The sequence below is a fragment of the Suncus etruscus genome, chromosome 5 (genome assembly GCF_024139225.1).
Source record: "Suncus etruscus isolate mSunEtr1 chromosome 5, mSunEtr1.pri.cur, whole genome shotgun sequence".
Classification (NCBI taxonomy): Eukaryota; Metazoa; Chordata; class Mammalia; order Eulipotyphla; family Soricidae; genus Suncus; species Suncus etruscus.
Genome location: NC_064852.1, coordinates 17671220 through 17691657, shown reverse-complemented (window position 1 = coordinate 17691657; position 20438 = coordinate 17671220). Strand labels below are relative to the sequence as shown.

The 20438-nt window shown below is 47.1% G+C and overlaps 2 protein-coding genes across 10 annotated transcripts in view; both read left to right on the top strand.

Annotated features, from left to right (window-relative positions):
• Positions 1 to 20438, top strand: part of ASB6 (ankyrin repeat and SOCS box containing 6) — a 370010-nt gene that overhangs the window by 67264 nt on the left and 282308 nt on the right. The window lies entirely within an intron of this gene.
• FNBP1 (formin binding protein 1) overlaps positions 1 to 20438 on the top strand; it is a 126061-nt gene that overhangs the window by 42890 nt on the left and 62733 nt on the right. For all 9 annotated transcript variants that reach the window (XM_049774033.1, XM_049774039.1, XM_049774038.1 and 6 more), the window contains exon 2: positions 10883 to 10998. In XM_049774033.1, the coding sequence (XP_049629990.1) occupies positions 10883 to 10998 (116 nt within the window). The remainder of the gene's footprint in view (positions 1 to 10882; positions 10999 to 20438) is intronic.

Here is a 20438-nt window from a genome sequence, read left to right as displayed (position 1 = left end):
AGACAGCCAGGAGTAACCCCTGAGCAACGCCAGGTGTGGCCCAAAAAAAAAAATTAACATTGTTTTGAAGATTTTGTTTTGTTTTGGGGTCGTAGGTGATACTCCTGGCTTTGCATTCAAGGAGTCATTCCTGGAAGGTTTGGGGAACCCATGAGATGCTGGAGATCAAATTCAAGTTAGCCACATGCAAGTCAAACACCCTCCCCACTGTACTATCACTCAGGCTGCTGTTTTTTTTTTTTTATTTTGTGCCACACCTGGTGACGCTCAGGGGTTACTACTGGCTCTGTGCTCAGTAGTCGCTCCTGGCTTGGGGGACCATATGGAATGCTGGGGATCGAACTGCGTTCCGTCCTCGGCTAGTGCTGGCAAGGCAGACACCTTACCTCTAGCGCCACCGCGCCGGCCAGGCCACTGTTTTGAAGACTTTATGCTTGTTTATTGCAAGACAGAAATGACATTAGGTTAAATTTTTTTAATCAAATAATGATGTTACAGGCTTTCTTTCTTCTCTCTTATTTTCACTGTTTTGTCTTCTTGGTTTGTTTTGGGGACCATATCTGACTGTGCTCAGGACCTATGCCTGGCTCTGTGCTCAGGGATCACTACTGGCAGGGCTTGGTATCAAACCAGGGCCCCTATGGCCCACTAGTTTTATAATTTAGTTTTTTGTTTCTACAACCGATGACACTCAGGGGTTACTCTTGGCTTTGCACTCAGAAATTGCTCCTGGCTCTGGGGACAATGTGGGACACCAGGTATGGAACCCAGGGCCCATCCTGGGTTAGCCTCATGCAAGGCAAATGCCCTACCACTGTGCTATCACTCCGGCCCCTAAAATTCAGTTTTTATGGAGGCCAGAGCACTAGTACAGTAAGTAGGACACTTGCTTTGCATGTGGCTCATCTCGCTTTAATCCCGGCACCCCATATAACCCCCCTCTCCTGAATACTACCAGGAATAAGTCTTGAGCAACACTGGTTGTGACCAAAAAAAAAGAAAGGAAAAAAGTCAGAAGATTCTTGAAGTATGCTCATAGTAGATTTCATAGTAGTAATATTCACACACATGTTCAGAACCAGATTATACTGCTAAACCTCAGGAAATCACTTAAAAATACAGACTTTGGGGATTGGCGTGACAGCAGGCATGGCGCTTGCCTTGCTTTTGGCCAACCATGGATACTCAAATCCCATATGGTCCCACGAGCCTGCCAGCAGTAATTCTTGAGTGCAGAGCCAGAAAGTACCCCCTGAGCACACCGGGTTTGGCCCCAAAATAAACAGAACCAAAAAAACAAACAAAACAAAACAAAAACCAAAGCACCACAGAGTCTTTTGCTCCTGCAAGAAAAAAATGATTTAACTGGCTGCAAATAGGCCTCCCAGCCTGGGAATGCGCAGTGTCTGGGCGCCTGGCTGGGTGTCCCTGCTGCATCGTTCCTTTACCTTCACATCCGGGTTCTCTGACAGGCCCGTTTCCCTTGGTCTTTACATACTCAGACTTGCCTGCCTGCATTTCCTCCTCTACAGCTCTCCTCACTACATCCCTGCTTCCTCTTTTAGCAGAAACACCTTTTCCCACCTTGAGATGGGACTCTCCCCATTCATGTACTCCCACTATCCCTTTTTATTTTGTTTTGTTTTTGGACCGCACCCCAAAGCACTTAGGGGACTACTCTTGGCTCTGTGCTCAGAAATTACTCCTGGCAGACTCAGGGGACCACAGGGGATGCCAGAGATTAAACCTGGGCTAGCTGGGTACAAGGCAAATCACCCTCCCTGCTGTCCCTTGTCACTCCTGTCAAAACCTCAGCTAATCCCATGATTTCTCCTACTGTTGAACCAGGAATAACAGAAGTTGTGACATACTGAACAGAGGTGGTTGTATATATGTATGCTGGGGTAGTGGAGGTGGTGGTGGTGCAAGCTCAGAGATTTTTTTTTCTCTTTTTCTGGCGGTGTGAAGCCTTATTCTTGGCTCTGTGAATCACTCCTGATGGTACTCAGGTCCAAAGCAAGGTCAGCTGCCTTAACTCACTTTTGTTTATTGTTCATCTCCAGGTTGGATGATTTTGTTGTTGTTGTTGTTGTAGTAGTTTTTTTGTTTTGTTTTGGGGCCACACCCAGCAACTCTGGGATTGCTCCTGGCTCTGCACTCAGAAATTACTCCCAGCAGGCTTGGGGAACCCTACAGGATATTGGAGATTGAATTCAGGTTAGCTGTGTGCAAGGCAGATGCTCTCCCCACTGTGCTATGGCTCCGATCCCAGGTTGAATGGTTTTATCAAAGAGGTTTTTCCATCTCTCATTTCTGCTATTCTTAGCATATATTTTAAATTAATTACTTTATTTAAATGCCATGGTTACAAGGTTGTTAATATACAGGTTACAGGTTATATTTATTTATTTATTTTGATTTTTGGGCCATATCCGGCAGTGCTCAGGGGTGACTCCTGGCTCTGTGCTCAGCAATAGTTCCTGGCCAGTTCAAGGGACCATATGGGATTCTGGGGATCGAATCCGGGTCTGTCCTGGGTCTGTCGCGTGCAAGGCAAATGCCCTACTGCTGTGCTATCACTCCGGCACTATACAGGTTTTTTTTTTTTTGTGGTTTTTGGGTCACACCCGGCAGTGCTCAGGGGTTATTCCTGGCTCCAGGCTCAGAAATTGCTCCTGGCAGGCACAGGGGACCATATGGGATGCCGGGATTCGAACCGATGACTTCCTGCATGAAAGGTAAACGCCTTACCTCCATGCTATCTCTCCGGCCCCTATACAGGTTATTTTTTAAATTATTTTTTACAGTCACAAAGTTGTTCATGATTGAGTTTCAGTCATATGATGTCCTTCACCAGTGCACATTTCCCACCACCAGAGTCCTTAATTTTCCACCCCTTCATCTACCTCAAGGCAGACATTTTCTTTTTTTGGTTTTTGGGTCACACCAAGCAACGCTCAGGGGTTACTCCTGGCTCTATGCTCAGAAATCACTCCTGGCAGGCTCGGGGGACCATATAGGATGCTGGGACTCGAACCACCGACCTTCTGCATGTAAGGCAAATGCATTACCTCTATGCTATCTCTCTGGCCCCAAGGTAGACATTTTCTTCTCTACTTCACTTTCTTTCTTTTAGATACTATAGTTTGTGATATTGTTTCTGAAGAGGTTATCTATCCTGCATTTCACTTTCCCTCTTTTCAGCACTCAGTTCTAGTTCAGAGCGATTGTTTCCAACTCTCATTCCCATATAGCCCCTTCTCTGCCTTAACTCTATTTCCTTCCTCTTCGTGGCAAGCTGTCTTCCACAGACAGTCCTCCTAGCCCTCATCTCTTGTTCTCTGGATATTAATATCATATTACCTTTTCTTATATCTCACAAATGAGTGCAATTATTCTGTGTCGATCCCTCTCCCTCTGACGCATTTCCCTCAGCATAATTACTCCCCATATTCATCTTTGTATAAGCAGATTTCATGACTTCCTTTTCCTTAACAGCTGTATAGTATTCCACAGTTCCTTTATCCATGCCTCTGTGCTTGGACATTTAGGTTGTCTCCAGATTCTTTTTTTTTGGGGGGGGGGTGGGCACACCTGGTGACACTCGGGTTATTCCTGGCTATGGGTTCAGAAGTCGCTTCTGGCTTGGGGGAATCATATGGGACTCTAGAGGATTGTACCGCAGTCCGTCCTAGGTTAGTCATGTGCAAGGCAAACGCCCTGCCACTTGTGTCATCGCTCTGGTCCCTCCAGATTCTGACTATTGTGAATAGTGGTATTTTCAGCATATTTAGCCCCAACACTTCTCCTGCCTGTGGGCAGGAGGCCAAAGGTCCACGTATCAGGGTAGCAATGAGTGAACTGCTGTTAAGAAATGAGTCCCTGGGGACTGGATCAATAGCATAGCAGAGATGACATTTGTCTCCCATGCAACTGATCTAGGTTTGATCCTTGACATTCCATAAATTTTTCCAAGCACTGCCAGGAGTAATATCTGAGCTCAGAGCCAGGATTAACCCCTGTGCACCATCAGATATGGTCAAAGCCAAAACCTAAAAAGAAATGAGTCCTTTTCTCCATGGGCCTCTGTGGACCCTCCTCACCTCTGTCCTGATGTCACTGTTTTGTCCCTCACACGAAGAAACTAGGGACAGGTTGTTCTGGGGTTCAGTCAGGAAGGCCTGTCCCAAGATCTTGCAGAACCAGGCCTGGAACACCAGGGACAGTCACCCGGGACTTGAATCAGACCCTGGAAAATTTAGGCATTCATTCAGCTGATTTGAATGCTCGAAGGCATTTTGTCTGTCTGGACTTGAGTCAACCCTGTAGGTTAGACTCACTGACTCACTCCTCTTTTTATCATGGATGGGGCTCCATGTCACCTCCCCTAGGCCCACTCAGCTTTTTTTTTTCCCTTGGGTTTTGGGTTTTGGGTCACACCTGGCAGGGCTCAGGGGTTACTCCTGGCTCTATGCTCAGAAATCACCCCTGGCAGGCACAGGGGACCATATGGGATGCCAGGATTCGAACCACTGTCCTTCTGCATGAAAGGCAAATGCCTTACCTCCATGCTATCTCTCCAGCCCCCCACTCAGCTTTTGATTGGCTCAGTAGCAGTAGGAGGGGGGGAGTGAGAGTTTGGGCCTCCTACTTTTAAAAAGAGATACTGATGGTTGGAGCAATAGTACAGCAATAGTACATTTGCCTTGCACTCAGCCCACTCAAGTTTGCTCTCCTGCATCTCATGTGGTCCTCTGAAGCTCTTAAGAGTGATGATCTGAATGCAGAGCCCAAAATGAGAGGGGGGATAGCTCACCTTTTATTTATTTATTTATTTATTTATTTATTTATTTATTTATTTATTTATTTATTTTTGGTTATTGTTTTTTTTGGGGGCCACACCCAGTGACACTCAAGGGTTACCCTGGCTATGCACTCAGAAATTGCTCCTGGCTCAGGGAACCTTATGGGTCTATGGGGATCAAACCCAGGCCCGTCTTGGGTCAGCTGCATTCAAGGCAAACGCCCTACCACTGTGCTATTGCTCTTTTATCTATTTAATTTTTGTTTTGAGTTGTTTTGGGGCCACACCCTGTGGTACTCAAGATTTACTTCTGACTCTGCGCTCAGGGATTGCTCTTGCCAATGCTCAGGGGACCACAAGGAGTGCAAGGGTCAGCCACATACAAGGAAAGTTCCATCTCGGCTGTACTATCTCTCCCCACCTCCTTTTTACTTAAAACTGAAAGTTAACCAATGAGGGTCTGGGAAATTTGTTTCGTGGGTGCTGATAAGGTTTCAGTTTCGAGGGCTGCGAAACATTTTTCTTTTTTTTTTCCCTATGGTATTTTAGTCATCATTTGCCTTCTATTTATACACCTGGGATTATGTTGAGAGTTCAGAAATATCAGGGCTTAAAAAAAATAGAATAAGTTTGGGATGCCCAGGTTTAATCCCTGGCATCCTATATGCCCCTCAAGCTTGCCAGGAATAATTCCTTTTTTTTTTTTTTGGGGGGGGGGGTTTGGGTTTTGGGTCACACCCAGCGGTGCTCAGGGGTTACTCCTGGGTGTCTGCTCAGAAATAGCTCCTGGCAGGCACAGGGGACCATATGGGACACTGGGATTCGAACCAACCACCTTTGGTCCTGGATCGGCTGCTTGCAAGGCAAACACTGCTGTGCTATCTCTCCCGAGCCCAAGGAATAATTCTAAACACAGGGCCAGGAGTAACCCCTGAGCACTACATGGGATATGGCCAAAAATCAAAATGAAACAAAAAGAAGTTCAAGGGGGAATTTCCTTTCTTTTCTTTTCTTTTTTCTTTTTTTTTTTTTTTGGTTTTTGGGCCACACCCGGCGGTGCTCAGGGGTTACTCCTGGCTGTCTGCTCAGAAATAGCTCCTGGCAGGCACGGGGGACCATATGGGACACCGGGATTCGAACCAACCACCTTTGGTCCTGGATTGGCTGCTTGCAAGGCAAACGTCGCTGTGATATCTCTCCGGGCCCTCTTTTTTGTTATTTGGGCTACACCAAATGATGCTGAGAGGTTACTCCTAGCTCTGTGCTCAGAAGTTACTACTGGCAGGCTTGGGGATCCATCTGGGAAGCCAGGAATCGAGCCTGGTCAGCTGCATACAAGGCAAGCACCCTACTCGCTGTGTTACTGTTCTGGTTCCAAGACAGATTTTTTTTTTTTTTCGGTTTTTGGGCCACACCTGGCGGTGCTCAGGGGTTACTCCTGGCTGTCTGCTCAGAAATAGCTCCTGGCAGGCACGGGGGACCATATGGGACACTGGGATTCGAACCAACCACCTTTGGTCTTGGATCGGCTGCTTGCAAGGCAAATGCCGCTGTGCTATCTCTCCAGGCCCAGATTTTTTTTTTTTTAATGAGAGAAAATAAGTGCTTTTATAATGTTCTCCTTCCTGAAATCTTTGTTTTGTTTTTCAGTTTTGGCTTCAGAGCAATAACTAGTAATGTTCTTGGGTGGTGCTGGGTGCAGTTTTTTTTTTTTTTTTTTGGTGGTTTTTGGGTCACACTCGGCAGTGCTCAGGGGTTATTCCTGGCTCCAGGCTCAGAAATTGCTCCTGGCAGGCACGGGGGACCATATGGGACGCCGGGATTTGAACCGATGACCTCCTGCATGAAAGGCAAACACCTTACCTCCATGCTATCTCTCCGGCCCCATGGGTGCAGTTCTTAAGGAGACCATGCAGTGCCAGCGATCAAACCCAGGTGGTGTGCATATGTGGGTAGCATCTTAGCCCCTTAACGCCAGACTTTGTAGCTGTTGCTGTACCCAAGGAAATAGGAAACTAAAGAGAACTGACGTGTCTTAAGATCATCCTCAAGGTCTAGAAGTTTCTAACCATTTCTGGTGGTTTGATACTTGTTCTTATGCTGCTGGGGATTGCCACTCTTTTTGTAGGGGTGGGGGTCATGGTGACACCAGGTGATGGTCAGGGGTTTCTCCTGACTTTGCACTCAGGGGTCACTCCTTGTGGTACTCGAGAGACCATAGTGATGCTAGGGATTGAACCGAGATCAACAACATGAAAGGCAAGTGGCTTGCTATTTCGTGCTCCAGGGCCCCAATTTGCCACTTTTTTTTTTCTTTTTTTGTGGAGGGGGCATACTTGGCAGTACTCAGGGCTTATCTTGGGCCTGCACTCAGGAAACTCTCCTGGTAAGCTCAGGAGACTGTATGGGGTTTTGAAGATCTAACCTGGGTCAACCACATGCAAGGCAAGCATCTTACCTGCTGTTATTGCTCCAGCCTTTGAAATGAACTTTTTTTTTTTTTTTTTTTTTGGTTTTTCGGTCACATCCGGCAGCGCTCAAGGGTTACTCCTGGCTCTATGCTCAGAAATCGCTCTTGGCAGGCTCAGGGGACCAGATTGGATGCTGGGATTCGAACCACCATCCTTCTGCATGCTAGGCAAACGCCTTACCTTCATGATATCTCTCCGGTCCGAAAATGACCAATTTGTTGTTGTTGTTATTGTTGTTGTTGTTGTTTTTGAGGGGAGAGTCACACTTGGCAGTGCTCAGGAGTTACTGGGGATTGAATTTGGGTTGGCCATGTGCAAGGCTGTGCTATTGGTCTGTTCTCTCTCTCTCTCTCTCTCTCTCTCTCTCACACACACACACACACACACACACACACACTTCTAAATTGTCTACTCTCCTCACCCCAACTTTTCATTACAGGAGGTGCAATTTGGGAACCCCAGCACTCACTCTCCTCTCCACCCCAAATCTTCTACAATCTGGGTCATCTCTGCACCTTCCCCACATTCTTGGTATCACATACATTAGCGCCTCCCCCTAAACCATGACCAAGTCTAAATTATTGATAGAAATCTCCCTTCTAGATGGTTCCTGACATTCAAGGGATTGGTGAAGCAGTTGTGCGTCCTGCCCCCAGCTGAGTGCTCAGGGGCATTTATAAAAAACTCCTATGAAAAAATAAACTTCCCCCAAGATTGTTTGAAACTCTGCAGGGATTTTCATCCTGTGTTTGTTTACATTCTCACCTCGGGTGCTGGAAAGGCAGTTGCTAGAAAGAATCAGGAACATAGAAGAATTTGTTGGTGTTTCATTTTACAGCAGAAATGAACTTAGAAGGTGGGCGTGCCAACATTTGGCTTTGGGCAGGGGTGGGGGGAGCAGGTGCCAGGGGCTATGTCTGGCTCTGTGCCCCCTGGCAGGCTTTGAGGAACCACACCCAGCTGTGCTCAAGGGTTACTTCTGGCTTTGCACTCTGGAATTACTACTAGCGGTGCTGGGGGGGACCATATGGGATGCTGGGGATTGAACCTGGTCACTGCAAATACCCTCCCTGCTGTACTATTGCTCCAGCTTTGGTTGTTTTCTTTATTTATATTTTTGGACCACACCCAGCAGTGCACAGGGCCTTCTCCTTGCCCTATATTCAAGAATCATTCTTAAATGAGTTCGGAGACTCTATGGAGTACTGGGAAGTAAAGATTGAGTTAGCTGCTTGCAAGACAAATGCTTTATACTGTACCTTTTTAAAATTTTAATTATTTATATTTTTGTTTGGGGTCACACCCAGCTGTGCTCAGGGCTTACTTCTAGTTCTGCATTCAGGAATCTCTCCTGATGGACCATTTTTGGGATGCTGAGGCTCAAACCCAGGTTTCTGCAGTGCAAAGAAAGTGCCTTTTGGGGCCGATGAGGTGGTGCTAGAGGTAAGGTGTCTGCCTTGCAAGCACTAACCAAGGAAGGACCGCGGTTCGATCCCCCAGCGTCCCATATGGTCCCCCAAGCCAGGGGCGATTTCTGAGCACTTAGCCAGGAGTAACCCCTGAGCATCAAACGGGTGTGGCCCGAAAAACCAAAAAAAAAAAAAGAAAGAAAGAAAGTGCCTTTCCTGCTATACTATCTCTCCAGCCCCTGTATCTTTTGGGGGTGGGTGGGGGTATGGGCCACTATCCAGTGATGCTCAGGGTTTACTCTTGGCTATATACTCAGAAATCACTCCAGGCAGCCTATGGGATCATATAGGATGCAGGGAGCCATCTGCAACATGCAAGCCAAACTTCTTCCCTTTCTGTTGAGCTGCTGAGAAAAATTCTTTATTCATATCTAGAAATTAGTTCAAGTGTTTCTTACCTGAAAACCAACAAAATAAGGTGGACCAAAGTGATAGCAAGGCAAAATGCCTACCCACTATGCTATCTCTCTGGCCCCATTTTATACAGTTTTAATTATTTTGTTTTAAGGTTGCACCTGGCTGTACTCAGGGACTTCTTTACTTTTGGCTCTATGCTCAGGGATCACTCCTGGTACTCTTCGGGGACCATACGGGATGTTGGAGAACAAGACCTTGGATCAGTCTGCAGGACAGGTGTCTTGCTGGCTGTACTATCTCTCCTGTCCTGCCGTATCATATCTTATTTGGAAATGACCTCATGTGATAAGGGGGTTTGCTTTCTTGTTTTTGGTTTTTGGGTCGCTCCTGGCAGGTTCGAGGGACCACCGATCTTCTGCATGCAAGACAAATGCCTTACCTCCAAGCTATCTCTTAGGCCCCAAAACAGCGATTTGGGGATTTACTTTCTGATTGTGGAGCTGTTTGCAGTTCACCTGGCAAACACCACTTATACTTTCTCAGAAACTCTGTCATCCCACTGCAACGCTCGGCAGTCCCCTTCCCCCCAAAGTTTCCTGTCACTTAGAGCAAACAGCTGACAGCAGCTGTTGTTGCCCAGGAGACTTGAAGTCAACATTTGAATTTTGAAGGTGCATTTGCCTCGGGGCTGAAGAGATAGTACTGCAGGTCCAATGAGAATCCTGATGTCTCCTATGGCTAAGTCATACCCCCAAGCCTACTTTTATTATTTAAAGAAAAAATTTAGGGGGGCACTCCCAGTGGTGCCCAGAGGTTACTCTTTTTGTTTATTTTTGGGTCGTGTACAGCCGGTGTTTAGGGCTTACTCCTGTCTCTGCACTCTGGAATCCTGATGGGTTTAGGGTGAGAGTAGTGGGGACCATCTGGGGTGCTGGTTGACTTTCCCACTTTCCTATCTCTCCAGTACAGGTTTATTTTGAAAAGATCTTTTCCTGCTACTTGCTCGCAACGGAGTCTTTAAGCTTTGGAGGTTTTTTCCATTAAGTTTTCCACATTTTCATCAAGAATGCAAGTGCATTGATTGGTTTTACATCTGTTTAGAATTTTTTTTAAGCTGTGCAGTCGGTCCAGGGCAATCCAGGCTGCAATGACCCTTGTGAAGTAGCAGTAGCCAGTGACTGACTCTATCTGGGATGGGTGAATAGGGCCATCAGGTCTGCATGTTGATACTGGTCCTTATTTCCTTTTTTTTATGACCACTTATTTTCTTCTTTTATGATCACTTATTTTCTTCTTTTTCATTTGGTTTTGTGGTCACACCCAGCACTTCTCTAGGGTTACTCCTGGCTCTGCACTCAGGAATCACTCCTGGCAGACTCAGGAGACCCAAAGGAATGCTGAGAATTGAGTGCAGATTGGTCACATGCAAGGCAAATGCCCTCCTCGGTGTACTACAGCCCTTCAGGGCTTATTTTTGACTCTGTAGGCTCAGGGATAAGTCCTGGCGGTTTTGGGGGACACTATGTAGCATCGGGGATCCAACCATGTTTGGCCATGTGGAAAGCAAGCAGCAAGCTCCTCACCTGCTGTCCTGACTCTAGCCCTCCCCTGGGAGTTTTCAAACCCAATTTGGTTTTGTGGATTGAAATCTGCTAAATTCTCTGTTGTGAGATTGGGGACACTTGGAAGTGTTTTCTTTGGATACGTGAGTCACTAGGATCATTGTCATCACAGCAAAGGATCCTCAACTCTTTTTCTCTCTCTGTGCTTGCGTTTAACAGGATCAATTTGACAACTTGGAAAAACATACACAGTGGGGAATTGATATTCTTGAGAAATACATCAAGTTTGTGAAGGAGAGAACAGAAATTGAACTCAGCTATGCAAAGCAACTCAGGTAAGCTGATACCATGCCCTGCCCAGCGGATGGATGGGGGAGTTTCTTGTCCCAATTTTGTGTAGTCTTTTAATAGCCTTTTTTCTGGGGGCCAGAACAGTGGTTTTGAATCTTTTCTTCTTGGATTTGGATTTCACCCAGCAATGCTCAAGGCTTGGTCCTCTGCCTGTGCTAAAAAGTGACCCCTGGCAGGACTGGGGGGTAGGGGGTTGTGCCTTCCCAGAATTGGAACTGGATCATCTGCTGCATAGACAGCCTTACTGCCTATAGTACCTTTGATCTCAGTGATTGTTTTTATTTATTTATTTATTTATTTATTTATTTATTTGAATTTGGGGAGGGGCCATGCCTAGTGATGCTCATGGGGGTTACTCCTGGCTCTGCAACCTGGAACTCCTGATGAGTTTGAGAAACCTTATGGGATGCTGGGGATTGCACCAGATTGACTGCATACAAGACGAGTGCTTTACTCACTATTCTATTCCTCCCCTCCTCGACCCCAGAAATTGCCTTTTGTTTTGGTTTTTGGTTTTTGGGTCACACCCAGCAGTGCTCAGGGGTTAGTTACTCCTGGCTCAATGCTCAGAAATCACTCCTGGCAGGCTCAGGGGACCATATGGGATGTCGGGATTCAAACCACCGTCCTTCTGCATGCAAGGCAAAAACCCTACTTTCATGCTATCTCTCTGGCTCCAGGAGTTGCTTTTAATGTGGAGTTCACTTCTGCAGCATGGAAAACATAGAATGAGTCTTCATTTTTATTATTTATTTATTTCTGGAGCTTTGGGGGGGGTAGCCAATTGTATTCAGGTCTTTACTCTTGGCTCTGTGCTCAGGAATTACTCCTGGTGGTATTCAGGGGACCATATCGGATACCGGGAATTGAGCCAGGGTTCACAGAATGCAAAGCTAGTACCCTCCCTGCTATTATATCACTCCAGGGACCACTCCCTGGTTCAGATAGCTTCAGGACTCGTGCCCTGTCTTGAGAACTATCATGGCTGCTAGCTTTACCCCTGGCCATGCTCAGGGGTATCAGGGCTCTTTCTGGGGATGCTGAGAAGAGAATGTTCAGTGCTGGAAATTGAATGCAGCAGCCCCCCTCCCAAATGCATAGGCTGCACCCCTGTCTCCAGTGTTCCCTCTCTGCCCCTCATTGTTTTAGGCAGATGGTGGGCCTCCAAAGCAGCTGATTTTTGCAGTCGTTCTTCTTGCAATTTAAACCCAGATGATAAAGCCTCAAACATCCGTTGCACCAGAGCCGAGGCCAAGAGACAGGAAGTGGCCGCCCTTAGACATCCTCTGGCTCTTGGCCAGTGCCCTGGTTCTGAGCTCAGTGATTGGCTTTCCCCGAGGGGAGCTGGGTCAGAGGCATTGGGTTGCCAGAGTTCTTTTCCCTTTGCCAGTGGCTTTGTGGATCCCTCTTAGGCCCAGGCCCAGGCACATCTTATTGTTTACTTTATTATTATTATTATTGTTTTTGTTTTGGGGGACACGTCTGGCTGTGCTCAGGGGTTACTCCAGGGATCCTCCCTAGCAGTGCTTGGGAGACCCAATGGGATGCCAGGGATCGAACCTGTGTCAGCCACATGCAAGGCAAATGCCCTCCCTGCTGAGCTATAGATATGTCCCCCACAGGTTACTTTTATTTTGTGTGCTGGTGTTACATGCTTGAGGCTGTGGCTGTACAACGGCTCATCTGTTCAGCCCTCCTGAGTATTAACTAATCTCTCTTGGGTCCAATTTGTAGGATTCTGGAATCGGTTCCTGAAACAGCACCCTTACCTGCATTTTTGTTTTGTTTTGTTTTGTTTTGTTTTGTTTTGTTTTGGGGCTACCCTCGGCAGTGTTCAGTGGTTACCCCTGGCCCTGCGCTCAGGAATCACTCCTGACAGGCTCAGGGGACCATATGGGATGCTGAGGATCAAACTCAGGTTGGCATCATGCAAAGCAAATGCCCTTCCTGCTGTGCTGTCCCTTCAGGGGAACCCCCCTTTTCTTTGAAGGGGGAGGCTCTCAAACCGCAATCACATGCAAAGCAAATGCCTCCCCCCATTGCTCTGTCCCCTTGTTTATTTATTTACTTATTTGTTTTATTTTATTTTTAAGTCACACCTTGCAGTTCTCAGGGTCTACTCCTGGCTCTGCACTCAGGATGTACCATAGGGGATGCCAGGGATCAAACCCAGGTTGACTGCTTACAAGGCAAATGCTTTTCCCACTCACTGTCCTATCACTTAGGCCCTGACCTAAAGGCTTTTTGAACTGAAAACAAGACTTGAGCATGAAACATCTGGTGTGGATTCTTGTTTTGTTTTGTTTTTTAGTTTTTGGGTCATACCCGGCAGTGCTCAGGGGTTGCTCAGAAATTGCTCTTGGCAGACTCAGGGAACCAAATGGGATTCCGGGATTCGAACCATCATCCTTCTGCATGCAAGGCATTTACCTTACCTCCATGCCATCTCCATTTGCCTTACCTCCATGCTATCTCTCTGGTCCCATCTGGTGTGGATTCTTGCAGAGGGTCCTGCTGGGCCACAAAATGTTGACTTTTGTGACTTGTGTGAAAATATATTGTATTGCAGTTTATACCAGGATAAGGGTTTGCTTTTAATCTCTCCAGATTTCTTGATCTTTCTGTATTTGTCTCTGTTGGTGGTGGCTGCTGTTTCTAGGACCAACTCCATGTTCCCGCTTAGCTTCTTCCCTGGGTCAGGCAGCTGGGAAGTTAGGTACTAGCAGTTGGAAATCTCTGGGCCATGCAAGTTTAGGATTCCATCTTGTAGCTGGGGGCTTAGGGAAGAGAGGGAGATCACTGAACCTCTCCCAGCAGGGTTCACAGCTGGCAACAGAGTATTAAAGTCCCTGCAGTAAAGTTTACTTCAGAGATTTGAATAGTAACATTTGTTACCTGGTATCCTTGAACAGTATCTAAGATTGTGCTTACTGGGAAAGGCCAATGGAAAAGATAGATGGTGAGTTGAAGAAATGCCTTCAAGACTAATTTTGGGTTCGGTTTTGTTTGATTTTTTTTTTTTTTTTTTTTTTGGCTTTTGGCTTTTGGGTCACACCCAGCAGCACTCAGGTTATTCCTGGCAGGCTCAGGAGACCATATGAGATGCCGGGATTTGAATCAATGACCTTCTGCATGAAAGGCAAACGCCTTACCTCCATGCTATCTCTCTGGCCCCTTGTTTGATATCTTTTTTTTTTTTTTTTTTTGGTTTTTGGGTCACACCCGGCGGTGCTCAGGGGTTACTCCTGGATGTGTGCTCAGAAATAGCTCCTGGCAGGCACGGGGGACCATATGGGACACCGGGATTCGAACCAACCACCTTTGGTCCTGGATCGGCTGCTTGCAAGGCAAACACCGCTGTGCTATCTCTCCGGGCCCTGTTTGATATCTTTTAATATTTTTTAAATTATTATCATTTGGTTTTTGGTTCATACCTGACGGCACTCAGGGGTTCCTCCTGGCTCTGTGCTCAGAAATCACTCCTGTCAGGCTTAGGGGACCAGAGGGGATGCCAGGATTCAAACCACCATCTGTCCTGGGTGGGCCACAAGGCAAACGCCCTACCTCTTTGCTATCTCTCCGGCCCCTCTTTTATTTATTTATTTATTTATTTATTTATTTATTTATTTATTTAATTTTATTTTTTTTGGGGGGGGGCACACCTGGTGACGCTCAGGGTTGTTCCTGATTCTGCACTCAGAAATCACTGATGGCTTGGGGGGCCATATGGACGCTGGGGGATCTAACCTCGGTCTATCCTAGGTTAGCTCATGCAAGGCAGATACCCTACCGTTTGTGCCGAGGCTCCAGCCCCTCTTTTATTATTTTTAAGTACATTTGTAATTGAACCACTGTGAGATACATACACAGTAAAAAAATTATTCGTACAATGTCCAGCACCAGTCCAGTGCTCATGGCCTCAGTTACCCCCTCTTACCTCCCCTGCCTGGCTCTGTGGCCCACATCTTTCTCTCTCTTCCTCTTCTTCCCTCTCTCCCTTCCCCCCTTTTCACTCCTCCCCCTTTTCTCCCTCTTCCTCTCCCCTTTTTGACACTGTACTTCAATACTCATTATGATCAGTATTGCCTCTTGGAGTTCTTTTTCCCCTCCTCTCCGTTTTTCTTTTTCTTTTCTTTTTTTTTCATTATTTTTGTTCCCTCCTCCCCACTCAGCAATGCTCAGAGAAATTACTACTGGCTCTGTGCTCAGCGATTACTTCTGGCAGGCTCAGGGGACCCTATGGTTTGCCACGGGTCAAGAATCAAACCCGAGTCAGCCTCATGCTAGGCAAGGCATGACGAGTGCCCTTAATACTGTACTATCCCTCCAGCCCTTCAACAAAATTATTTTTCTTTAGCTTTGGGCGGGGGGGGGGGGGCACCAATACCTAACAGCGCTCAGGGGTTACTCCTGGCTGTTCACTCAGAAATTGCTTCTGGCAGGTTTGGGGGACCATGTGGGATGCCTGGATTTGAACCACCGTCCTTCTGCTTGCAAGCAAATGCCCTACCTCCATGCTTTCTCTGGCCCCCTTCCCAGGGCTTCTTGTTAGCTTTCTTTATTCTTTCTTTCTTTCTTAATTTGAGACGTTAAAAATGGTCATTCTTAGTTCAGAGCTTAGTTCTGCCTTTCTTACTATGAGTAAATGAGTTTGGCTGCCAGTGTGTGTGGGTGGTGGCGGCGGCGTTGGTGGGGGTTGGACGGTTGGATCATACCCAGGCAGTGCTCCTGGCTCTGTGCTCAGAGATCACTCCTGGTGTTGCTTAGGGGACCATAAGGTGCAGAGGATGGAAACCGGGTTGATTACTTACTAGGCCAGTGCTTTCCTCTTTCTCCACCCCACTGAGCATGTGGAGCATCTTGTTTTTACATTGAAACTCTTTGCATCTTTTTCTTGAGATATCTTTTATGACCTGGTCTGGTTTTATGTTGATTTTTTTTTCCCCTCAGAGCTCATTGTAAATAAACTGCATAAATGAAGTAAATTGTATGTTGTATCCGTAAGGTATTAACATTTTATTTTATTATGAAAAAACATGGCTTGGAAACCAAGGGATCTGTTCTACTCTTACAAATTAAACTCCTCGGGCAGCGGTGGGGCATTGTTTGACTTGCATGGGGCCAACCCTGGATGGACCCAGGTTCGATTTCCAGCATCCCATCTCATCCTCCGAGCCTGCCAGGAAAGATTTTCTTTTTTTAATTTTTTTTTTTTTTTATCACACCTGGTGACGCTCAGGGATCACTCCTGGCTATGTGCACAGAAATCACTCCTGGCTTGGGGGGATCCAGGAGTAAGCCTGGGGCAACTCTGGGGGTGGTCCCCAAAACAAAACAAAAAGTGATTCAGAGCCTTGATTTTTATATCCTGGTCCCTGAAAATCTAAATCATGAAGGGGGGGGGGGCAATGTACTCTTTGGGAAAGATATGAAGGCTAATGGTTGGTTCCTTATAAGCCTGTGCCAGAGGACTAGGGAGGTGGATCAGACCTGGGGCTTTGCCTAGCACCTCCTGTTTTGTTATTGATTGAAACTACCCCTCGAATATTTTTGCTGACATGGGGGTTCCCTGTGTGTTCCTTGCTGCTAGGACCTTTAACCTTTCTTGGGAGGTCCCTAGTAGGTGAGGGTGGGCAGGGCGCCAGGTTTTATTCATCTTTTCTGGGAGATTCTGAATTCCCCTTTTGCCCCCTTTATCTTTGTGTTTCCTCCATATGGGTCTGAGTATTTCACATTCGTTGGAAACCCCTGGATTTCTTTGGGGGATGTGAGACCCTCCCAATCTATTCAACTTAAGAGTTCTGGGGCCCAGCTTCCCTGGCTCACTTTCCTGAGTGCTCACTCCTCCCGCATCCCAGTTTGGGGGGGGTGGGTTGCACAGAACTTCTCTGCTGTTGATCAGCATGTCTGCAGGGGCTCAGTCACCCCTTTCCACACCTTACCATGCGCACAGGGGTTCTGCACTGTTCTGGTCTCTGTCCTCGGAAAACTTTTCTGGCGCTTGTTTTTCTACTCTTGTTGGAAAAGCTCTTTTCTCCCAACAAACCAGGTCAGCACAGAGGAGCATCTGGTGAATTTTCCAAAAAACGAGAGGAAGATAGAAAATCAAAGCAAAACATTCTGGGACCTTCTGTTTTGGAAGGTCTGGATGGCTCCCAATTTCCTCCTTTTATTTTTGTTCCCTTTTGCCTCCTCCCAGGCAATCCGTTGTGGGCCTAGTTGTCATCTCTCCCCAAAAGCTGTTTTTCCCCCCCACCCCACTCCAACCTTTCAATTAGTTATCCCGAGCATTTGATCACCATTTCTCGGAACTTTTGTTTAGTTTGGGGGCCACACCCTGCGGTGCTCAGGGGTCATTCTTGGTGGTGTTCAGGGATCAGGGACGCCAGGGATCATACCCAGATTGCCCACATACAAGGCAAATAATGTACCCAGTGTACTATAACTGTGTGTGTGTGGGGCGCTACACCCGGCAGCACTCAGGGGTTATTCCTGGCTCTGCGCTCAAAAATCACTCCTAGCAGGCTTGGGGAACCATATTGGATGTTGGGAATTGAACCTGGGTTCGTCCCGGGTTGGCAGCGTACAAGGCAAATGCCCTACCACTGTGCTATCTCTCCGGCCCCATAAGGACTCATCTTTTGGTTGACGCTGTTGGCTTGTTGTTGGTTTTTTGGAAATAGGCCTGTCTCTGGGGAACAAGACCCAAGCGGGTACCCCTGAAAGAAATTCTCTTCCACTTGAAATTCATTCCCAGACTTCTAACGTTTTTCCCGTTTTCTGCTTGGCATCTCCCGTGAATTATTCATGGGTGCTCTTAAGAAGCATTTTGAATGCTCTATTCGAACTGTGTCCAAGTGAATCCCTTCTTGAGCCTTGAGGAGCTTGGCCAGAGATCACCTCCCTGCCCCCCCCATCCCACATTTTGAATTCCTGTTTAGGAGCTGCTGGCAAAGAGAACGTGGGGGGCTGGCATGCCTGGGTCGCTTCAAGCTCCTTCCCTTGGCTGCAAATGTGAGATCAAAATTATTTGCCTGGCTGCGCAGAAAAGAACACAGCAAGCAAGTGTGCGTTCAAAGCTTTTTCCACCAGCCCTCTGGAAAGGAGTTTCATTTATGTGCTGAACTCCGAAGTCCCATTTTCAGTTGGAGTTAAAAGGGAACAGTTACTTTGGTTTGGGCCACACCCAGCAGCACTCAGGAGTTACTCTTGGCTCTGTGCTCAGAAATTACTCCTGGCAAATTGGGAGACCCCAGGGGATGCCGGAGTTCAAACCTATTCAGCCAGATGCAGAGTAAATGCCCCATGTGATGTACTATGGCTCCGACCTGGAACATGGTTACTATTCAAGGCAGAAGTGAGGGTCCTGGCATATCTCGGACCTGAGTTTGAGTCCTTGCATTCCAATGATACCCTGAGCACGCCTTTAGCCCTCCACCCCCCACTTCCAGCACCTTTGGTGTGTCCCAAATATTTCCAGCACTGCATGGCCAAAGCAGTATCTCATTTTTGGGGACTCCTCTCACCAGTTCCTGTCAATAAAAGGCTTAGTTTTAAAGCCAGGCAGGAAGATTCACTCTAGAACAATCTGAGGCCAGTTTTCTTCTGCTTTTTATATCCTTTCTTTTTCTCTGCCACTCTGGTACTTGGAGCTATGGGATTGCTTTTTTGTTTTGTTTTGGGGCCATATCTGGCACTGCTCTGGGGTTACTCCTAGCTCTGCGCTCAAGAGTCACTCTTGGCTGGCTCAGGGGATCATATGGGATGCCGGAAATCAAACCTGGTCAGCCTTGTGCAATACAAACACTCTACCTGCTGTGCTCTGCTCAGACTCCATATTTTGATTTTTTTTTTTTTTTTTTGGTTTGTTCTTAGGGATCACCACCAGAGCTGCCTCAGGCTTACTCCTAAATCTCTGCACACAGAGAGGTGGGTGAGTGTGTCCCTACGGGGTGCCAGATTTTCATAGGACCATGTACAGGCCAAGTGCCTGACATGCTGTACACTCTTCCCTGTACCCTCTTTTTTGTGAAATTTTAGGGTTTTTTTTTTTTTTTTTGCCACATCCAGTGACACTCAGGGGTTGCTCCTGGCAGGCTCCAGGGACTATTTATAATGCCAGAGATTGAACCTGGGTCAGCTGCATGCAAGGCATATGCCCTACTGCTATGCTATCTCTCTGGCCCATTTTTTTCTTTTGTTTGGGCCACACTCGGTGATGCTTAGGGGTTACTCCTGGCTATGTGCTCAAAATCGCTCCTGGCTTGGGGGACCAAATGGGATGCCAGGGGATCGAACCGAGGTTCGTCCTAGGCTGGCATGGGCAAGACAGATGCCTTACTGCTTGTGCCACCACTCGGTCCCCTGGCCCATATTTTGATTTTTTTTTTTTTTTTTTTTTTTTTTTTTGGTTTTTGGGTCACACCCGGCAGTGCTCAGGGGTTATTCCTGGCTCCAGGCTCAGAAATTGCTCCTGGCAGGTACGGGGGACCATATGGGACGCTGGGATTCGAACCGATGACCTCCTGCATGAAAGGCAAATGCTTTACCTCCATGCTATCTCTCCGGCCCATATTTTGATATTTTTAATTTGGTTTTTGGGCCACATCTAGCAGTGCTGGGACTTGGTTTCATAACTGACTGCACTCAAGAATCACTCTTGGCCCGGAGAGATAGCACAGCGGCGTTTGCCTTGCAAGCAGCCGATCCAGGACCAAAGGTGGTTGGTTCGAATCCCGGTGTCCCATAGGGTCCCCCGTGCCTGCCAGGAGCTATTTCTGAGCAGACAGCCAGGAGTAACCCCTGAGCACCGCCGGGTGTGGCCCAAAAACCAAAAAAAAAAAAAAAAAAAAAAAAAAAAGAATCACTCTTGGCAGCCTTAGGGGACAACGCGGGATTGGGAATCTAACATCAGTCAGCCTCGTGCAAGACAAGTTCCCTGCCACTATGCTGTCACTCCAGCCCTTCTTTATTTTATTTTATTTTTTTTTTGGTTTTTGGGTCACACCCAGCAGCGTTCAGGGGCTACTCCTGGCTTTATACTCAGAAATCACTCCTGGCAGGCTCAGGGGACCATATGGGATGGCAGAATTCTAACCATCAACCTTCTGAATGCAAGGCAAATGCCTTACCTCCATGCTATCTCTCCAGCCCCTCTTTTGAAATTTTTTTGTTTTGTTTTGCTTTGGGGCCACACTTGTTGACACTCAGGGGTTACTCCTGGCTAAGCGCTCATAAATAACTCCTGGTTTGGGGAGACCATATGGGATGCTGGGGGATGAAACGAAGGTCCGTCCTAGGCTAGCGCTTGCAAAGCAGATGCCTTACCTCTAGCACCACCACTCCAGCCCCTACAATTTTTTTTTTTTGGCCACACCCGGCGGTGCTCAGGGGTCACTCCTGGCTGTCTGCTCAGAAATAGCTT